Source organism: Palaemon carinicauda, chromosome 26, assembly GCF_036898095.1.
Source record: "Palaemon carinicauda isolate YSFRI2023 chromosome 26, ASM3689809v2, whole genome shotgun sequence".
Taxonomy (NCBI): domain Eukaryota; kingdom Metazoa; phylum Arthropoda; class Malacostraca; order Decapoda; family Palaemonidae; genus Palaemon; species Palaemon carinicauda.
This window is the reverse complement of record NC_090750.1, coordinates 70,573,393-70,597,392: the sequence shown is the minus strand read 5'-3', so window position 1 is coordinate 70,597,392 and position 24,000 is coordinate 70,573,393. Positions and strand designations below refer to the sequence as shown.

The following is a 24,000-nucleotide window of genomic DNA, read 5'->3' as shown; positions in this document are numbered from 1 at the left end:
GGGTCGATCTCTGATTTGATTTTCCTCAGTACAGTGTTTTATATATATATATATATATATATATATATATATATATATATATATATATATATATATATATATATATATATATATATATATATATATATATGACAAGCTGTGGTCACGCTACTGAAGCATTTTTTCTGTATCAAAATAGCATCTGTACATCAAACCAGACCATCTAGGCCGTTTCGTTTCTTTCTCTGATGAAGTTCACGATTCTACTGTAACTACTGGTTTGATGATGTGTTTTCGAAGCTGGCCACACAGCCTAAACCGTTGGGCTAATGCCCTTTCAGAATATTTAGACTTGCAAACTATGTTGGCCACCGATTCAAGTTCTCCTAGAACTCCTCATAACAGCTTGTCGTTTCCGGGATCCATCATTTTCTCTGGAATGAAATATCCTCTGCACTTCAATTAAGCTTTTCTATGCCTTTGTCGCTTCTCAGTACGGATTTTGGACATGTCGATTTACGTTTAAATTTTATTATTATTATATATATATATACACACACACACATATATATATATATGTATATATATATATATATATATATATATATATATATATAATATGCAGTATATATATACATATATATTGTATATTATATATAATAAATACATTATGTACATATATTTATATATGTATATTCATATATAATAATATATGTATACATACATCTACATATATATATATATATATATATATATATATATATATATATATATATATATATATATATATATATATATATATATATATATATATGTATATATGTATATATATACATACATACATACATATATATATATATTATATATATATATATATATATATATATATATATATATATATATATATATATATATATATATATATGGATGTATGAATATCTATCACTAACGTTCGTGATTTTAATAAGTGTAAATATCAACGACAATAGCATTATAATATCGAATTTTACCTTTGAGAATATATTTCCACTGGAATTTAATTTATGATAAATGTTTATGGCTGAGCAAGGATTCGAACCTATGCTTCCGAGTCGAAACAAATGCCAGCAGGGACTATGACCAATCTCTCTCGATAGCATGGTTGCAAGGAGCCCCTGCTGGCATTTGTTTCGACTCGGAAGCATAGGTTTGAATCCTTGCTCAGCCAGAAGCATTTATCATTAATGAATTTCCAGTGTATATACATTCCCAAAGGTAAAATTCAATATTGAAATGTTGTTGTATATATATATATATATATATATATATATATATATATATATATATATATATGTATGTATATATATAGGCATATATACATATAGGTATATATATATATATATATATATATATATATATATATATATATATATATGAACATATATCACAAGCACACGTGATTTCAATCAATGTAAATATCACCCACGAACGGCATTTAATACCGAATTCTATCTGGGAATATATATCCACTTGGAATTCATTTTATGGTAACAGCTTCTGGCCGGGTGGAGATTCGAACCCCCACCTGTGCGGCTTGAAACTATGCCTACAGTGACTCTACCGAGATAGCTCACTCGGTAGAGTCACTGTAGGCATAGTTTCAAGCCGCACAGGTGGGGGTTCGAATCTCCACCCGGCCAGAAGCTGTTACCATAAAATGAATTCCAAGTGGATATATATTCCCAGATAGAATTCGGTATTAAATGCCGTTCGTGGGTGATATTTACATATATATATATATATATATATATATATATATATATATATATATATATATATATATATATATATATATATGTGTGTGTGTGTGTGTGTCTATATATATATATATATATATATATATATATATATATATATATATATATATATATATATATAAATATATATATATATATATATAAATATATATATATATATATATATATATATATATATATAATATATATATATATATATATATATATATATATATATATATATATATATATATATATATATATATATATATATATAGTACGAGCAAATATTCCTATGAAACTACTCTCAAAATGGCATTAACTATAAAAAGCAAGCTTTTTCAAGAGCAGAGTGCCCATATGCAGAAACAATTAGAGATGAAAATGGTAACTGACTAACTATAGAGGAAAATCAGTAGACAAAAATAATAGTGCATAACAACATAAATCACATTAACAAAGACATTAGTTTATGGAGATTGAAAAAATGTATTATAGTAACTTGGAAACGTCATCAGAATTTGTTTAACAGCAACGGGGAAAAAAGTATTTCTTGTAATGGATATTGGGAAAACACGACACTTAAACAGAAGATGGAGGCTCATGTTCTGCAAATCAAGTAGTTAAGTAATACACTGGGTTGTGGTGTAAGCCTACTAGATTAACCTCAACTTACTTGGTATAACATCGGTTAGGAACGGGGTGCCAATTAAACTCCCATTAAGGGAGGCAAGGCACAAAGGAAGCGATAGAATTTCTCTGTTAAAATCCATCGTATAAAAGATGTTAAAATTGGATGCCTTTTCTAATTGGTCTAAATCAGATTTGATTTAAAAGTGAAGTTATCATTCATATTTTTGAAATTTACAAAAAAAAAAAAAAAATATTTATTGGAAATTTAAAATTATTTATTGAAATGTATGATCAACTCCCGAAACACTTCAAATCAAGTTCTAAAGTATTTTTTCTTTTAAAATACTTTAGAATTTGTCTTGAAGTGTTTTGGGAGGTGATCATACATTTCAATAAATAATTCTAAATTTCCAATAAATATTTTTTTTTGTAAATTTTAAAAATATATACATATCGATACATAGTAAATACAAATAATGAAATTAAAAATCAAAATATTCATTAGTTATTCCAGTATTGCTTTCGCTCATTCATACAAATAAAAAAAATCCCTCTCTTTATACTGTGTATTTATTTATATCCCTTTGTGATATTAGTCAGTGCATTGTAGTGACAATAGTACGAGTAGGCCTATATCATTATTCCATCAGTAACAAGACATTCCTCATGCTATCAGCAACTGCAATCTCTCCTGTATAATAAAGAGTAAGTGTTTGGATATATATATATATATATATATATATATATATATATATATATATATATATACAGTATATATATATATATATATATATATATATATATATATATATATATATATATATATATATAATTTATATATATACAGTATATATATATATATATATATATATATATATATATATATATATATATAATTTATATATATATATGTATATATATATATATATATGTATATATATATATATATAATGTATATATATGTATATATATATTTATATACCACATTTCCGAAACTGCCGTATTGTAGTTAAAAGAGGGGCTGGGACCGAGGCGGTGGGAACGATTTCATGTCTGTGTGCATATTTATCTAAATATTAACCATCATTTTTGACGAGTCGCGTGTGCTAGTATAATATAATGCTCTCAATCTCTCGGTCTTCTTATGTATACATACAGACGACTACAGAGATTCCCCGTCAATCAATCAATCAATCAATTAACCAATCAATTTCTACTTACTACGTTTTGCCCATTCTATTCCTCCATATAAAAACCATGTAAATTGTATATTAATCAATTAATCAATCAATCAATCAATCAATCTCTACTTACTACGTTTTGCCCATTCTATTCCTCCATATAAAAACCATGTAAATTGTATATTAATCAATTAATAAATCAATCAATCAATCAATCTCTACTTACAACGTTTTGCCCATTCTATTCCTCCATATACAAACCCTGTAAATTGTATATCACAGAAGCAGATGTTCAATTAGACGAAATCACAGAAGAGCAATTAAAATGAATCGTCAAAACAACAATTACGAATAATGGCCGGGCAAACAAATAGATACAAATATAATGTGCAAACTAACAATAAAGAATAATGGCATCCAGAAGGTCAAATATAATAGGAAGAGGAGTATAGACGTGTTTGTTGGTGACCTTTGACCTTAATGTTGATGGTGGTAACGGCTTCTTATCTGAATACCTTTGTTATTTAGAAATTAGTCAATGGACTGTCTCTCAAAATTTTAAGAAAATATAACGATTGGTTAATTTGAATTATAGTTATAATTTTTTTATTTTTCTTCATGAGGTTGTGCATGCTAGTATCGATAGTCCATTTCTTTTAGCGATGCATATTTTCACCGACTCGCGGCGGTGCCCTTAAAGCTCGGAAAAGTTTCCTGATCGCTGATTGGTTAGAATTATCTTGTCCAACCAATCAGCGATCCGGAAACTTTTCCGAGCTAAAAGGGCACCGCTGCGAGTCGGTGCAAATATGCATCGCTAAAAGAAATGGACTATAGTAAATGAGATACCCTTATCTACAGTATGGAAAAAATATAATATTTGCTTATATCTTATAAACTTTTGACAAGAATATTCATTCTCTTCAGGTCTATGGGATGGCATTGTTTTCTTTATTGACAGACTGTGTAATATCAAGTTACCTTTCTATTTATACATAGATCTTTCTATTAATACATAATAATCACAAACGTAATGAGAATTTTCTCTTTCAGAATTTGCTAAGAATAAGAAAGCACGGGATAAAACAAAGTGGCCAGGAAACCAGAAGCCAAAATAAACCTCCATCTTGAGATGACAGATGGAGAACACCAATACAACTCCAACGCTAGGTTATGTACAGTTGGACACAGGAGTCCCTAGTACACCTCGCTCCGAAGAAGTTTACCCTGTCACACCCTTACATCGCGGTGAGTAATCAAACAGTGGTCACTTTCCTCTTGGTACGGGTAGAAGAGAGACTTTAGCTTTGGTAAGCAGCTCCTCTGAGAGTAGGACACTCCAAAATCAAACCATTGTTCTCTAGTCTTGGGTAGTGCCATAGCCTCTGTACCATGGTCTTTCACCGTCTTGGGTTAGAGTTCTCTTGCTTGAGGGTACACTATCTTATTTCTCTTCCTCATGTTTTGTTAAAGTTTTTATAATTTTTTATAGGAAATATTTATTGTAATGTTGTTACTGTTCTTAAAATATTTCACGTTTCCTTTTTTCCTTTCCTCATTGGGTTATTTTCCCTGTTGGGGCCCCTGGGCTTATAGTATCCTGTTGTTGTTTTTTCAACTAGTGTTGTAGCTTAGCAAGTAATAATAATAATAATAATAATAATAATAATAATAGTGTAGGAAGAGATGGCAGAGGTGGTGGGCGTGGCTAAACACAGGAACTGGCTGCGCTGTAAGGGCGTGGCTGGTTGCACTTTTTCAAAGGGAGGTATACCAGGAATTCATGTATCCAACTGTATAACTTAGACAAGATAACTTCATAGCTGTTTAGGAATAGGCCATAATCTATCTTTAGCAACGCATGGTGTTTAAAGGTTGCTCAGGAATGGCAGAGGTAAGAGACAGTGACAATGCCCTAGAGACTGACCACATGTGCATATATATATATATATATATATATATATATATATATATATATATATATATATATATATATATATATATATATATATATATATATATATATATATATATATATATATGTATATATATATATGTATATATATATATATATATATATATATATATATATGTATATATATATATGTATATATATATATGTATATATGTATATATATATGTATATATATATATATGTATATATATATATATGTATTTTTGGGCTCAAGCCATGTCGTCCTGATGGAAGTTCCTATAGGGTAGCTTCCTAGGGTATATTACAACTACGGCGATATTCCCAGAGAATTTACCTTAAGGTACCAGAATTCTAACTCCTGGAGCGAGTATCCCTCGTGAAAGGGATATCGCGACATATCAGAGGACGTATTCTAGACACGTCACATGGCAATCTACGACCTGAACAGAGATTCGTCTCGTAGGAGGGAGATTGACGAGATACGAATTCGGGAAAGAAAAAGGGGAGCCGCTCCCAAGGCTTCCCTATCCCCCGATTCGTATGCGTGCCTGGCGCCAATCCTGGCGCCATCTGTATTCCTTTTTGCGTAGCTTAACAACTCGGTGTTTTTTCCTGTTTTTCTCGCAAATCTTGGATTTATTCAGCTTTTCATGGCTTCTTCGTCTTCGTTGACCTCGGATAAGTTGAGTATAGTGTCTGTTATGTATAAATGTAGGCTCTTGGTAAAATTTTGAGTGATTAATAGGATTAATCTTTGATACAAGAGCCGTAGCCTACCAGAGGTGTCCTGGACACTGTCACTCGCTAGGTATAAATTAGTTAGTCAGAGTGACATTCCTGGTTGTTTTGCTTAATAAAATTTAGCTATTTAGCTTTACATAGGATTTCCTTTCGTGCTTAGTATTATTTGGCGAAGTATTCGCCATTCTGGCCTACGCTAGGCCATGTAGCCTAGTTGTTTGGTCCTAGTACTTAATGCATGATTATGGTTTTTCCGAGTGTAATTAAAATTTTATTGAAGCTTTAGGCTATATTTTATACATGTTAGACTGTGTGGAATATTTCCAAGATTGTATACGTGAGAGTTTCGGTGAATTAGGTAATCGATTCTCTTGGTGCCTAGGCTAATTGCTTATGGAGCCTTAGTATACTTTATCATACTCCCCGGTTGCTTTCTTTTCTTCGGAGAAGGTATGCAATCCCTTTCCCTCTGTTTAAGCCTTGGGCTTATCCCTAAGTGGTTTTTTCCGAATTTATTTTCGATAAAACTATACTAGGGTGTTACTGTACCTTCCTGTTCCAGCAGAGTCTGGTTCAAAGAGGGTCAGAACAACAGAGTTTTTAGTCTGAGTCCGTGTTGTTTGGCTTGGGGCAGAGTCTCCCTCGCTGACCTAACACTTACAAAGGGAGCTGAGCTCTCTTAGGTCACTGTCGAAGGTTTCTGTAGTTATGATTCCTTCTTGTGTGATCGACCAGACTAAGTCCTGTTGCTGTTCTCGGGGAGGATAAATCTTCCCTTGGGAGTTGCAACGCCTTCCTTGCTTTGGTGCTCTGGAAGCTGGCAGGTATTATACTACTGCGCTGGCCCTTTCCCTTAGATCTCCCTTAGGCTAAGACAGAGTTCTTGGCTACGGGTGATCTGTCACTAAAGCAAGGTTGGCAGGACCCTCTTGTCCCTTCCCCCTCTATCTCCGTAATGGCCTAGCCATTACTGTACTGTACCTTGCCGGCCGGCAGAGCTGGCCGGCAGGGGTATTACTGTACCATATGTCATTCTACTTCTGGACCTAGTATAGGTTGGGATTTGGATTGACTAAGCCCATTGCCGGCCGGCAGAGACGCTGGACGGCAAGGGTCTTATGTTTTCGAGTGCTGCCCGGACCTCTCTTGGTCCCTCATCCATGCCTGCCGGCAGAGCCGGACGGCATTGGTCAAGGAAGCCTGAATTAAGTTTCTCCCCTTCCTTATATGCACTCTTTCGGTTGCCGGGCTGGGGGGGTTGTGTACACTCTTATCCCGGCATCCATTCTATTTTCTTCTAGTGCTGTACCTGTCCCGGCAGCCGGCCTATGAGGCCGGCAGCCGGGCAGGGGTAGTCTTCTGGTTCTTTTGCTGCCGGCTGGCATCGGTCTTGTACCTTTGCCGGCCGGCTTATGTCAGTCCTTGTCTGCCGGTCACCAAGAGTGTGGCCGGCAGCTGGGTACTACCTTGTGTAGTTGCTGGCCGGCAATCATTGCCGGCCAACACTGGCTGTTGCTGGCCGGCAGCTGCTGCCGCCGGCACAGGCATTTGAACCAGAGGGCTGCCGCCCTATAGCTGTTAAGTAGTATACTTTAAAGCTAATTGTGGTGTGTGCCGGCCGGCAAAGGCAGGCCGGCACACATCCTCCTATACTGTACTAGTATTCTTCTGTATAGCATATACAGTAAGAAGAAAACTATAGTAAAAGTTTAGGTACAGCACTGTATCTTCTAACACTATTGTGTTTTCTTACACAGCCCTTTGCTGTTGCCCTCAGACAGGAAGCAGAGTTCTTCCCCGTCTATTATCCAGGATTTTTTAAAATCATTGCCTAGGTGTGAGCTCCACCTGTTTCCTATGGAAACCTTGCATTGGTTACTCTAGTAGAGATAAACCATTTTTGATTTTATTATCTGGAAGGCTGCAACAATGGGTTGTGAGGGAAACACAAGTGTGTGTCTTTCATTTATGAATTGTTATGCTATACTATGCATATCCAGTGATACATAGTTCACTTGATACTCATGGAAATTTCTTCTCTTTACAGAAGGACACTCCGAAGTGGGGAAGTGCTTTCTGCAATGTCAGCAGCAAGAACCTCTGCGGACATGAGTTTTGTAGGAGACACGCAGCATACGCTGTCTCCAAGGATGATCTCCGGTATTGGGACCCTCAGGTATGTACTGTGTGCACTAACCTGATTAATGAGACATTTAAATAGCTAGGAAGAAGCTTCGTACCTGGGTAAGGGGCTTCCAAAAGTACACTTCTGGCCCTTATCTTCCAAGTGAGAAGATGAGGGCGTATCTTTTCCCTAAGGCATCAGCTGAGGCAGTGATTCTCCAGCCTCAAGAGGAGATCCCCTAAGTTCAGATCCAGGTGGATGCTGAAGTCGCGGTCGCGATGCAAGACATCCAGCTAAATGACAGGATATCTGATGTGGACGGGTGTCAGGAGGAAGACCTCCTTGCAGAAGCCCAGGATGAAGTTCAAGTCCCTCTACATCGGCCGGTCTCCCAGTAGAGCTGGGACAGGCCCTCTCTTCTATTGTTGGAATGATCCAACAAATGCAGAAGGAGAATCAGGAGAAGGCGGGTGCAATGGAACTGCGAATGCAGTGCCTTGCAGAATCACATGGGCCCCAGAAAAGCTCAATGTGAAAGACCTTCCTTTGTGCTCGGATGCTAACCCATGGAGGTATGCTGAGCACATTTCGATGACGACTGGAAAGATCGTCATCTCGGATATGCTGGGCTCAGTTCCCCTGGAGGGTGGAATTCTGGCCCAGCAAGGCACCATATCCGGACTGTTATGTCCGGCTGAGGAAGGAACCAGCTTCAAAGGAGGAGGCAGAGCCGAAGGAGGTCATAGTGATGACCATGCTAAGGCTCAAGCTCTACTTTCATCTTCGATGAAAGAGAGGGGCTTCTCTAACTCAAAGGTAGCTGCATTGAATAAGAAGCTCCCTTCCTTTGTGTCCTCGCCTACTAGAGCCTTCCCCCTTTTTACAGAAAGGGTTTCTGGCTGTACTAAAAGCAATCGAGGCCGGCAAGTCTTGCCCCTCCCTAGAGGAGTGTAAACCCTTGTCGCTGGCCCTGCCTATGGACCACAAAGATTGGAAGGACGTCCATCTTACGTTCTAAGTGGAAAGTTGGAGGCTGATATTGCCGGACGTCAGTTCGGCAAGGACCCCCCTAAGCTGTCTGACTTTCTTTTGCGAAGTGAGCTCGATACAAAAGAAAGACTGACTGCCTCAATGTCTCTTCAGACTACTCTCGAGACGATGGCAAGTGACCCCAAGGTCCATGAAATGTTCATGGTAGTGGCCAAGCCTCATCTGGCCACAGTGACGAAGGACCTTTATGGCTTCGTCAAGGCAAGGAGAGCTTGTAGGGAGTTCGTGTTTACCTCGGCTACAGTGAGGCACGAGCTAAAGAAACTAATCTCCTCCAACATTTGGGGAAAAGACCTTTTTCCCTACCGACTTGGTCAAAGAAGTTTTTGATAAAGCCACCTTGGAGAATAGAAACCTTCTCCAGAAGTGGGACCTGGCTATCAAAAGAAAGTCTTCCCCGGATGAGGGTCCTCAACCAAAGAGGAAGACTATGAGGACTAGGCTACCGTCTCGGCCAGCCAAGCCTCTTAGACAGCAACAGCAACTGCAATTGCCATTGCCCCCAGTGCCCCAGATCGTGGCACAAACCCCGACCACCTTTCAGTGGGTACCCCAGGCCGTGTCGACACAGTCCACGGCATTCACCCCAGCGTTCGAAGGGCAGTCTACTTCCTTCCGAGCAAAGCCTAGAGGAGCAGCCAGAGGCTCGTCTAGACGCCCCTCAAGGGGAAGGGGATTCAGGGGTGGTCGTGGTCAGGAAGGCAAGACCTCAGGACGGCAGTCCAAGTGAGGTGATACCGGTAGGAGGGAGACTTCTGAAATTTCGGGATCGGTGGACCTTCGATCCCTGGGCCCACAGCCTACTCAAGAATGGATTGGGCGGGAGCTGGTACAGCACTCCACCCCCGTACCTTCGGTTTTTTCCAACACTCCACCCCCGTTATGGAGGAGTACGTTCAAGAACGGTTGGAGAAAAAGGGTGAAGCCCATCAATTTCTAAGGGAGGCTGTTTTGTGTTCCCAAGAAAGACTCGGAAAAGCTCAGAGTCATTCTGGACTTGTCGCCACTTAACAAGTTCATAGTGAATTGCAAATTCAAAATGCTAACACTGCAACACATAAGGACCTTACTGCCCAAGAGGGCATATTCCGTCTCTATAGACTTGTCAGATGCCTACTGGCACATTCCAATTAGCCATCGACTCTCCCCCTACCTAGGGTTCAGGCTACAGCGAAGACTATACGCCTTCGGAGCCATGCCATTCGGGCTAAACATAGCCCCAAGGATTTTTACGAAGCTTGCGAGCGTAGCTCTCAAACAATTTCGCCTAAAGGGAATTCAGGTAGTAGCCTACCTGGACGACTGGTTGGTGTGGGCAGCATCCGAGACAGAATGCTTGCAAGCTTCCAGTCAGTGATCCAGTTCCTAGAGTACCTAGGCTTCAAGATCAACAGAAAAAGTCTCGACTTTCTCCATCTCAAAAGTTCCAGTGGCTAAGATCCACTGGGACCTTTTGTCACACCGTTTCTCCACCCCAGCGAAGAAAAGGAAGGAGATAGCGGGTTCTGTCAAGAGACTTCAAGATTCCGAAAGGATATCAAGACACGAGCAGGAGAGAGTACTGCGCTCTCTCCAGTTTGCTTCGGTGACAGACCCAGTGCTAAGAGCACAGCTAAAGGATGCAATCGGAGTTTGGAGAAGTTATGCATCAAACGCGTGAAGAGATCTGAGAAGACCAGCCGCTTCGGCTAAGTACTCTTCTCAGGCCTTGGTCCCAAGCCAGACATCTAAAGAAGTCAGGTTCTTCTTCAGCCACCTCCCCCGTCGGTGACGATTCACTCAGACGCCTCAAAGGAGGGATGGGGAGGTCACTCTCATCGGAAAAAAGTCCAGGGGACTTGGTCCAGGCTATTCAAGACCTTTCTCATAAAACTTTCTAGAAGCTAGGGCAGTGCTCCTTACCTTAAAGAAAGTCTCCCCGCGTCATTCGTTCCACATAAAGTGGTAATAGACAGCGAGGTAGTTGTAAGATACTTGAATCGACAAGGACCGAGGTCACCACCTCTCAACCAGGTGATGTTGGCCGTCTTCCGATTGGCGGAAAAGAAGAAGTGGTACCTGTCGGCAGTTCACCTTCAAGGAGTCCGCAATGTGACAGCGGACGCTCTATCCAGGTTCACACCGATAGAGTCGGAATGGTCCTTAGACGCAGGATCATTCTCCTTCATTCTGAATCAGTCCCAGAACTGCAGATAGACCTCTTTGCGACGAAAGACAACAAGAAGTTGCCCCTGTACGTGCCCCGTACGAGGACCCCTTAGCGGAAGCAGTGGACGCGATGTCCCTCGACTGGAACAGATGGTCCAAGATTTATCTGTTCCCTCCTCACAACCTTCTGTTGAGGGTCCTCAACAAACTGAGATCCTTCAAAGGGTAGCGGCAATAGTGGCCCACAAGTGGCCGAACAGCGTGTGGTTCCTCCTGGCATTGGAACTGTAGCTGAAGTTTGTACCACTACCAGATCCAGTTCTGACCCAGCGAGTCCAGAAGTCAACTGTCTGCGCTTCATTACAGAAAACCCGGACCCTGCAGTTCATGATTTTCTCTCCCTAGCGGTGAGAAAGCGTTTCGGGATTTCGAAAGCCAGTATAGACTTCATTGAGGAATATAAATGCAAATCTACTAGAAGGCAATATGAGTCATCTTGGAGAAAATGGGTGGCCTTTTGTCAAGGCGAAGATTCCGCAGGAGATCTTGACAGACTTCTGCTTATCTTTTTTCCCCACCTCCATGGTCAAGGGTTGGCAGCGAACACGATTTCAGCGTGTAAGTCTGCTTTGACAAGACCCATTCTATATGCCTTCCAGGTCGACCTAGGTAACGAGATCTTTAATAAAGTCCCGAAAGCCTGTGCTAGGCTCAGACCTTCAGCACCTCCAAAGCCCATTTCATGGTCTTTAGACAAGTTCTTCATTTCGCTTCTCTGTTGAGCAATGAAGAATGTGCGTTAAAGGATTTGACACAAAAAGTTATTTTCCTAATTTGCACTCGCGTCCGGGGCCAGGGTTAGTGAAATTGTAGCCTCTCGAGAGAGGCAGGTCGTGTTCAGTTCCTGGATGGGGAAGAACTGAACCTGTTTCCGGATCCTACGTTTCTCGCCAAGAATTAGTTACCCACCAACAGGTGGGGTCCCTGGAGAATCTGCCCTCTGAAAGAAGATGCATCTCTATGTCCAGTAGAATGCCTAAAGGTCTATCTTCATAGAACTTCAGACTTCAAGGGTGGTCAACTATTCAGGGGAGAAACATCAGGCTCAAATTTATCTCTGAATCAACTCAGAGCAAAAATCACATATTTTATTCGCAGAGCGGATCCTGACAATACACCCGCAGGTCACGATCCGAGGAAAGTTGCCTCATTCTTAAATTTCTTTAATTGCATGGATTTTGAACATCTCCGTTCATACACTGGCTGGAAGTCTTCCAGAGTGTTCTTTCGCCACTATGCGAAGCAAGTAGAGGAACTAAAAGAGATCTGTGGTAGCAGTGGGTCGCGGTGTTAACCCTACTGTTTAACTCTGCGAGGAACAGTGGTCTTAATTGGGACGATTAATTCCAGGGTGAGTGTGTAGTTACATACTGTACTACAAACTAAGTGAGGGCACTGTGTTGCCCATCCAGACTGTTCCATTTCCGAAGGTGAACCTAGCATAAGTGCAGACATGTGTGCCGAGCGTTTCTAACGCTAATGTCATTGATTTGTAATACAGGCTTTTATGACTTTGATACCTCGGTATCTTAAAAGTGGCATCTAATGTTTTTCTTTCAGACAAACAAGCCCTGTTTACTATCATACTTATGCTTAAAGTTTTGGGTTATCCTCTTCTTATATATATATGTATAATTGTGGTTAACCTGTCTGTTTATTGTCTGTCAATAAGCTTGTTCTTGAGAACCTTGCGTCTCCTTCACCTGTGTCAATTTATTGGTATAATTGAGCATTCATTCTATGTACCTTATCTGGGATAATTCTAATAGAATTGTTCCTTTATGCAAGCTATGTTGCATTGGTTTTCCTCCTATGCGGATATAAAACCTTTGGCCAATACAAGTATTGTGCGGAAAACTGGTCGATATTTCATATTGACGCAGTGGTCCTTTACAAACTATGCTTTACTTAATATAGGGCGAGACCACTATATTAGCTTGCCTGGTATTCATACATAGATATATGTACTCTTCGAGACTTTCCAGAGTCTAGTAGGACTCTTCCCTGTAGGGGGCAGGAAGCTCTAACATAGTTTATAGTTAGTTGAAAAGATGTATAACGGTAACATCTTAGGTCTCTAGGTCTAGTCGACCGGGAATAAATATCTCCGGGGAGTACGGCACGTTCTGAGAATCCACAGATACAGTAATGCTCTGGTACACTTCCATCAGGACGACATGGCTTGAGCCCAAAAAACGGATTTTGAGCGAAGCGAAAAATCTATTTTTGGGTGAGATAGCCATGTCGTCCTGATGGACCCGCCCTTGCCTTTCTAAGAAAGGGCTGTAGGACCCCTCCCTACATACAGTATCTGTAGCACCTCGTGTACGCTACAAGGAATACAGATGGCGCCAGGATTGGCGCCAGGCACGCATACGAATCGGGGGATAGGGAAGCCTTGGGAGCGGCTCCCCTTTTTCTTTCCCGAATTCGTATCTCGTCAATCTCCCTCCTACGAGACGAATCTCTGTTCAGGTCGTAGATTGCCATGTGACGTGTCTAGAATACGTCCTCTGATATGTCGCGATATCCCTTTCACGAGGGATACTCGCTCCAGGAGTTAGAATTCTGGTACCTTAAGGTAAATTCTCTGGGAATATCGCCGTAGTTGTAATATACCCTAGGAAGCTACCCTATAGGAACTTCCATCAGGACGACATGGCTATCTCACCCAAAAATAGATTTTTCGCTTCGCTCAAAATCCGTTATATATATATGTATATATATATATATATGTATATATATATATGTATATATATATATATATATATATATATATGTATATATATATGTGTATATATATATGTATATATATATATATATATGTATATATATATATGTATATATATATATATGTATATATATATGTATATATATATGTATATATATATATGTATATATATGTATATATATATATGTATATATGTATATATATATGTATATATATATATATATATATATACAGTATATATATATATATATATATATATATATATATATATATATATATATATATATACATACTCACTGGGGGCTATGAATGACTGCCCAAGAGCCCCCGTCCGGAAATAAGGTCCGGGCAATCTGTGTATGTGTGAGGTAGGGAGGGAAGGACACTTAGACAAAAAAGATGGACTCACAAACTGGCTTTTTTGTCATTTTATGTAAATGTAGATACTTTATCTAATCAAGGTTTTCCGTTTTTTTTTTTCTTTTTTTTTTTTTTTTTTGTGATAAATGACTACTTTAAACAATGTCACGGATACGACATTTCAAAGCGACGCGGCTAATCCGATTCCAAGGTGATCGGTTACGAGAGTTAGAAAGGATTATTCAGATTTTCAAAATGGGTTGTGATGGATACCAATCACGTCAATACCATGTCAGAATGGGATCATTGGCTTAGTAAATACGATATAAACACCTATTTAGATAAATGAATATAATACCTTTGAAAGACAATATTCTAACATGTATAGAGAGTTGCTTATATCTTCGAAAGACAATACTGTATTCTGACATGTGTAGTGTACCTGATAGATGTATGATTGTAACAGGTCTAAGACAGAGGGATAAGAACTAATACAGATAAGCTTTTAATATGAATAGACAATAGAATTATTATAACAGAGATATTTGACAAACAATCTTGATGATGAGAACAGTAACTAAACATAATGGAATGATAGCTTTGAAGCTGAAACTGTTTTCTTGTAGTTGTATTTAATTATTATCACAAGCACGCCTGAAGGTAATCCAATAAAGCAGTAATACTTAAACTATCACGACCTGCAAACACTTAGATTAGATTACTAACTTGCTATTCAGTTGAAAAATCAGTTCTACTTCTTGGCATGATATAGGAGTCTGTTATTAAAACCTGATTATTGGTCCGTTAATCAAAGTTAACTTCTAGACTATTCCATAAATTGAAGCTATAGGCAATAAACTTATTTCGATATATATAAAATTTTTCTTTGTGAGTAATCGTATCTTTTTTAATTGATAGAAACTGCATCATGTACATGAACTAGATTACTGGCCCTTTTCATAATTAACGGTCCATCCATAAAATATGATTGTTTTTTTTTCATATTTACATAAAATCAGCCATTTTAGCTGAAAGGTAGGTCATTTGATCTTATTTCAGTGTTAATAAAGCCCTTTTATCGTGCTACTTGTTGACCTTTAAAAACAATGTGCTGTTCACTGTAAACAGCTTACTGTTGATATACCCATCAAGATTAATGGTTGGTCTGTCCACCAAAATTAATTGCTTCTCTACTCGTGAAGCCATTTATTACCTTTTTTATCTATTAAGGTTGAATTATTTGACCAATAAGCTAAACTATGTGATCAAGCATTCAATCTAATTGTCGGTTTTTCAATTTAGCATAATTGCTAGTTAGTTACTGGGTATATTTTACATTTTTTTTTTTTTTTTTTTTTTTTTTTTTTTTTTTTTTTTTTTTTTTTACTATGACTTAGAGCACATGGTGTAGCTTTTGAAGATAATGCTTTGTGGACTAGAAAATGTCACCTATTAAGAAACTAAGAAGTGACGATTAAACGATCAAGGAGTAATATCCGAATGATGATAATAGTATTAGGGATAAGCCTGTACACAGAGGTGGACAATAGTGATTTTACCTTTCTGGAAGCGTTGGACACGTTATTTTTTTTCTTTTATTTTAAAAATACAATTACATTTTATTCATTTACATTTTTGTGTAATTATTCTATTTACAAAAATATAACAAAAATATGACTAAATATAGATAGATGCTGTCTGAGCAAAGATCTGGCAGTAATTTTTTTTTTTATCTTTTATTATGAAAATACAATTACATTTTCTTAACATACATTTTTTTCCTTTCATAAAGAAATATTTCCTTAAATTATATTTTAAATTTTTGTATATACATTATAACATCTAATATATGATAAAATTAAATTTTTATTTTATTTTTTCTAAATATGTTTTTATTTAGCCTTTTGGAAGAGTTTCAAACGGTATATTCTCGGCTTGTTTCGTGTGTGTGTGTGTTTTTTTTTTTATTATAAAACTACTTTTACATCTAAAGCAACCAAAATACCATCAGTTGTAAACTTTTTTGCCATATCCTTAAATCGCTTTTACTTGGTCAAATTAAATGCCAGTGATGCATTCAGCCAGGTTGGTTTCCATTGTTATCCAAAAGTATACACGAAAGGATTTTCATTTCCTTATATAATCACTTCCTTACGTTATACAAGATAAAAGAAAAATGCTACAAATTGCGTTATAGGAGATAAAAAAAAAAAAATGCTACAAATATCATGATTCACTTCTTAGGAAATTATAAATTTATTACAATTTTGGGGGATTTTTTTTACATTATTGCTGCATATAGAAACCCAGATAAAAATGTTTAGATAAATACAAATTGTACAGCAGGAAAACTGGAGACTACAGAAGTGATACAAACTCAAATTAGCTGTTAAAAAAATTTCCCTTTCCGGGAATAGGCCTAATTTTCATGTAATCATATTTCCCTTAATCTATATCACTTTTATAGACAACAAATTATTGATTAACATACCTATAATAAGACGAATTTTCTATGATTAGCCTGAATTTAATCTTAATGGTATAACCTTAAACTTATCAATTCATCTATCCAAGGATTGAAGAAACATGTATTAGGCGCTGACTTTTAAGTCATTCACGTGTTAATCACTCAACTGCCCATTAACCTTTGTAGCTGTTTCGCATAACTGTTAGTAAGGCCATTAAGCTAAATAACTGGTTTACCTATCTTTTTTTTTTTCTTTCTATTATAAAAATACAATTACATTTTATTCATTTACATTATTTGTGTAATTATTCTATTTACAAAAATATAACAAAAGTATAACAAAATATAGATATGAATTCATGTTTACAAATATAAATAAATCAACATAAATCAAAATCAAAATCAAAGTTTATCATTGGCCTTATCAATAGTTATAATCGTTCAACTTCCTAACTTTAAATCACTGTTCTTCCTATTAGTTTTAATTACTTTTCTTACTGTTTGTTTGTTAGTTAGAACATTTTTGTCTTTCCATTCAGCTTAACAATATCTCTCTCCATTCATCTTGATAATTATACTCTATTTTTTTTAATGAGGCGCATTTACACTTACTCGCAGTGGTGCCCTCTTAGCTCGGAAAAGTTTCCTGATCGCTGATTGGTTGGAATTATCTTCTCCAACCAATCAGCGATCAGGAAACTTTTCCGAGCTAAAAGGGCACCCCTGCGAGTCGATGCAAATCTGTCTCACTAAAAAGAATTGACTATAGATGGTTCATTAAGTATCCATATAAAAATCAAACACACTTGAGCGTGTGGTCTAATATCTTTTTGGAAGTTTATTGTAATTGATGGTAATCACCTGCCAATTAACCTTAATGGTTTGGCTGTCTATTATATCCAATTATTGTAATGGATTTAATTTCTAGCGCTTGGAAATTGTAGGTCGCTATTTCTTCCCACGATGGAAAATGCTGTTCCAGAACTATCGAAATTATGTTGCAGGAAAAAATCCAAAGTATTCAATATTTATTTGGATGTTAAATCATTACTTCAATTATTGTAATAGATTTAATTTCTAGCGCTTGGAAATTGTAGGTCGCTGTTTCTTCCCACGATGGAAAATGCTGTACCAGAACTATCGAAATTATGTTGCAGGGAAAAATCCAAAGTATTCAATATTTATTTGGATGTTAAATTATTACTTACGAGGTATTCGCACTCAGAATCGAAATGGAAATATTTCATCAATGTCCTAATTCAGAATTAACTTGGTATAAGAATCATCTGGTCTCAATGATATTTAATAAGGAAGAGTTAAAACCATTTTAGGACGTTGTAATGTTTCAAGTATTTTGGAAATGAATAAACTTCGGGTAGACCCCAAATGAGAGGCAAGTGAAGTGAGATGACGAGTTTTAAATGACCGTCTAGTTTTGAGCCGAGGTTATGCCGAGAGATTATAAGAGAAATATGTGGATAATATAGTGATGGATAGATGGAGATGGTCTGGGCATGCTCTTCGCACTCCCCAAGAGAGATTAGTTTGACAAACTTTCAACTAGGCTCCACAAGGCACTAGAAGATTTTGAAAACCCAGACCTACATGGCTTAGGTCTATGAAACGTGAAGTAGGAGATAATGAATGGAGAAGTATTGAATTAAAAACTGAAGATAGACACGACTGGTGAAATCTAAGCGCGGCCTTTTTCGTCAATAGGCGTAAGAAGAGATAATATGATGACGAGTAACTTGTAAAGCGCTCTAAACCAATGCTCAACAGAGCCAACAGAAGACTCTCCTGCCCTGCCCAGTCGAGTGAGACCTTAGGCGAACTGCGGAGGCATCACAATCCTTCCGAGTTAAGGATGCGGGGTTTTGGGAGATCCTATAGGTCTACCTGCTGAGTCATCAACAGCCATTGCCTGACCTTCCCTGGTCCTAGATTAGGTGGAGTCCTGCCTTGGGGCGCTGATCATATGTATATATGGTTGGTCTCTAGGTCATTACCGTGCTAGAGCATTGACTGTCCCTTGCCTCTGCCATTCATGAGCGACCTTTAAACCTTTAAATACATATATTTTTTTCTGAACTGGCTTAGGCACAGAAATTCTTAGCTAGATTATATACTCTAAAGAATTTTAATGTAACTTATAAAATATAGAAATAATACAAATCATCAGAAAAAAAAGAAATATACCCCAGTTACAAGAAAATGGAAAAAAGGAGAAAGACTTGTCACCAAAACAAAAGAACTCGTTCGTTCGTATTCCGTACCATTCTTTGTGCTATGAATCTGACTTTCAAAAGAATTCTGCAGAATCTATGTGACTATATAAAGATTTTTTTTAACTGTGGCGAAGCATCTGGTGTATGAAGGAGCGTCAACAGCTTCACGTCCTTCCTTGAAAAGGGATGAAGAAGATCAAAGTCTCTTTGAGATTATTAATTCAAGCACACGCGCGGTTTTGTGTGAGCTTTTGTTCGTCGCACGAGTAGAGTAGATGGAAAAGTAATGAGGAACAGAAATTAGAAAGAAGATAGGATAGCGTGAATGAGAGATATGTGAAAACCAAAAATATAAGATCTTATCAGGGTTAAGAAGACGAGAGTAAAATCTATCTTGGGAGTAATATCTTACATTATTCAATAAAGGAGTATTTTTCAAGTGGATGGCTATCAGTTGACAACCGACTAGAAACAGAATATATATCTCATATTTCTATATTTATATCATAAAAGAAAATCTACCATGACGGAGAATATAGAATTTCTTCTGGCAAAAGTGGTGGTAATCTATTTTTTTCTCATCTTGTGTGAATGTAGCATATAACAATATGACCAATCTTCTGTTACTGTAGGCCTATATTTCAATTGATCAAAAAGGTCAATATCTTTACAGTGTTAGTTGAATAACGCAGTGTATATATATATATATATATATATATATATATATATATATATATATATATATACATATATATATATATATATATATATATATATATATATATATATATATATGTATATATATATATATATATGTATATATATATGTATATATATATATATATATATATATATATATACAGTATATATATATATATATATATATATATATATATATATATATATATATACAGTATATATATATATATATATATATATATATAGTATATATATATATATTTATATATATACAGTATATATATATATATATATATATATATATATATATATATATATATATATATATATATATATCCAGTGTATATATATACAGTATATATATGTGTGTGTACGTGTAAGATTGCATAGATCTCATCAAAGGTGATGGATTATTTATACTTTTCGATAGGATTTCCTTACGTCTGATGTCAAACGTTAACAGCAACTCAAGAAAAGCACTGGTCGAGTGATCAGTAGGAATCATAAAAATTTTACAAAATAACTCGAGTATATCATAACATGATTATAAGAATAGGATATATTCAAGGTGAGGAATATTAAAAAAAAAAAAAAAAAAAAAAAAAAAATTCCTTTGTTGTGTGAAGTCCGATGTCGAAGTTGTAAAAGAGCTCAAAAGATAACCCTTTATTTGCGTTCTATTGTCAGTGAGGAGAGAGAGAGAGAGAGGGGGGGGGGGGGCTGGGGGAGATGAATGTACCGTTCAATTAATCCTGAGAACAATAATCGTCCAATTATAAGAGAAAGATGACCCACCTTCAAGGCGTTACGACCCCTACGATTTTCTCACCTACCTACAGAGGTTTTCATAATCCTCATGAAATTGATTTGCTTATCAAGCTTTTCTTTTTAATTGAGCAAATATACTCTGATAAAAAAAAAATTATATTTCGATCAGCTGGATACAATGCTATTACATTATTAAGAAGGCTCCAAAAGGCATGATACGATGTATAATTAATATTATTCATTAGCATAAACAAAAAGGGTGCTATTATAGTATGCTATCTACCGTCGATTTTGCTATCTACCACCCCTTTCTGAAATTTTGGAATTAGTTTATTATTTTGTTTATGAGACCCCAATTAACACTACTTTACAATTAACTGGGAAATCACCTAATACTGTCACTGATTGGTTTAATGTGTCTGGAATATTATCAAACTATAATTAAAGTCAAATGAGGATAACATACTGGTGGTAAGTAATCTGTTTGATAATCCTCATCAAACAGGAGGATTAACATTGACGGTAGATAACATACTTTGTGGTAGATACCATATTATAGTAGAAATTCGACGGTAGATAGCATACTATAATAGAAATTCGACGGTAGATAGCATACTATAATAGCACCACAAAAAGTGTATATATTGGTGTTCCTCCAACACCCATAGGGGTATGGCGTGTTTTCATGACTAACTATTATTCAAGAATAGTGTCCCCTGGGGTTTTTATGAAGTCTTTGGTCGAGTTTAGCTATGGTAAGCAGCTCTTCTGGGAGAAGGACACTCCAAAATCAAACCAATGTTCTCTAGTCCTGGATAGTGCCATTGCCTCTGTACCATGGTCTTCCGCTGTCTTGGGGTGGAGTTCTCTTGCTTGAGGGTACACGTGCACACTTTTCTATCTTCTTTCTCTTCCTCTTGCTTTAAGTTTTTATAGTCTATATATGAAAGATCTATTTTAATGTTGTTACTGTTCTTAGAATATTTTACATTGTTCATTACTTCTCATATAGTTTATTTACTTATTCCCTTTCCTCACAGCTATTATTCCCTGTTGGACCCTTAGGCTTATAGCATTCTGCTTTTCCAACTAGGGTTGTAGCTTAGCAAGTAATAATAGGAATAATAGGCCAACTGCATCGTTTTGGCCTTTCTTTCAGTGCAAGCATAACTTGAGTTTATGTGTCATCCTTCTTTGTGGGAAAACTTCAAGAAAATTCAACGTTACGATGCAAAATAAAGATCAAGATACAATAATCCCAACCCTCACAATATGCCGAATAGGCAACTCGGGATATGACAATTTATAGGCGCCACTGGAACTCGGATAACATCCTAAAGACAGAGGACAGGAATGTTTTCCTATATTATTATTATTATTATTATTATTACTATCCAAGCTACAACCCTAGTTGGAAAAGCAAGATGCTATAAGCCCAGGGGCTCCAACAGGGAAAAATAGCCCAGTGAGGAAAGGAAATAAGGAAATAAATAAATGAAGAGAACAAATTAATAACAAATCATTCTAAAATAAGTAACAACGTCAAAACAGACATGTCATATATAAACTATTAACAACATCAAAAACAAATATGTCATAAATAAACTATAAAAAGACTCATGTCCGCCTGGTCAACAAAAAAGCATTTGCTCCAACTTTGAACTTTTGAAGTTCTACTGATTCAACCACCCGATTAGGAAGATGAACCGTTTAAAGTGATTGACCCCCAGAATATGCTATGGAAACTATAGTAGCAAATCATCTAGACGTAACAATGGCAGAATACGAAAAAGATAAACTTTAAGAAAGAATTTGGATGGAAAATGATTGGGCTAAAGTGAAATAGGTGACAAAATTCTCTAAAATTTCCATATTTCTAAGGTAAAGAGAGCCATAGAAGAAGGCATTTTCAGAGCATACCAATACATCCCAAGTTAATATATTGAACAGATTACGTGTGTGAACTTGTCATTTTGCTGTAAATGTTATTCTTATGAACATCTATAAGGAATGTTGTAAAGATAGAAAAATATGTTCTAAATGCTCATCATGTGACCATAAATACAAGGAATATACAGAAAATACAAGAAATGTGCCCACTGTAATCAACAACATAGAACCTTAACAGTGAAATGCTCAGTGAGAAAGAAAGGATCTAGTAAAAAAAAGGTAAGAGATCAAAGCAAACTGATGTGCAGAATACAATACACACAATGGTACAAGTTATGCCAAAGGAACAACTACCAATGTAGGAAATTGTAAGGCTCATATGAATTGCATCCTAAACAATATACAAGAAGACATGAAGTACAACAATGTCAACTACAGGTACATTTACTTACATTTACAAATGCAGATGCTGATGGAACTGGCACCCCTGTGTAGCCCAATCAGCGGAGATTCAAGCAAAGAATGGGGATATGAAATGGGTAAAACATGTTCCAGAAGGAAGTGGTAGTTTTGCCTCTTGGAAGAGGGCAGGTTATAGAATCAGAAAATACAACAAGGAAGAAATGTCACAAGTTCATTAGAGGGCAGCAAGAAAGAAGCAGTTGACAGGTTTTCAAATAGAAGCAATTGACAGATTTTCAAATAGTTAGAAGCAATTGACAGATTTTCAAATAGAAGCAATTGACAGATTTTCAAATAGTTAGAAGCAATTGACAGATTTTCAAATAGTTGGAAGCAATTGACAGATTTTCAAATAATTAGAGGCAATTGACAGATTTTCAAATAGTTAGAGGCAATTGACAGATTTTCAAATAGAGGCAATTGACAGATTTTCAAATAGTTAGAGGCAATTGACAGATTTTAAAATAGACGCAATTGACATATTTTTAAATAGAAGCAATTGACAGATTTTCAAATAGTTAGAAGCAATTGACAGATTTTCAAATAGTTAGAAGCAATTGACAGATTTTCAAATAGTTAGAAGCAATTGACAGATTTTCAAATAGTTGGAAGCAATTGACAGATTTTCAAATAATTAGAAGCAATTGACAGATTTTCAAATAGAAGCAATTGACAGAATTTCAAATAGAAGCAATTGACAGATTTTCAAATAGTTAGAAGCAATTGACAGATTTTCAAATAGTTGGAAGCAATTGACAGATTTTCAA

At 36.3% G+C, this 24,000-nt stretch overlaps 1 protein-coding gene across 1 annotated transcript in view; it reads left to right on the top strand.

Moving 5' to 3' along the window:
* Positions 1 to 24,000, top strand: part of ND-B18 (NADH dehydrogenase (ubiquinone) B18 subunit) — a 298,129-nt gene that overhangs the window by 173,096 nt on the left and 101,033 nt on the right. The window contains exon 2 of the mRNA XM_068349723.1: positions 4,622 to 4,816. Coding sequence (XP_068205824.1) covers positions 4,708 to 4,816 — 109 coding nt within the window. The 5' untranslated portion in view covers positions 4,622 to 4,707. The remainder of the gene's footprint in view (positions 1 to 4,621; positions 4,817 to 24,000) is intronic.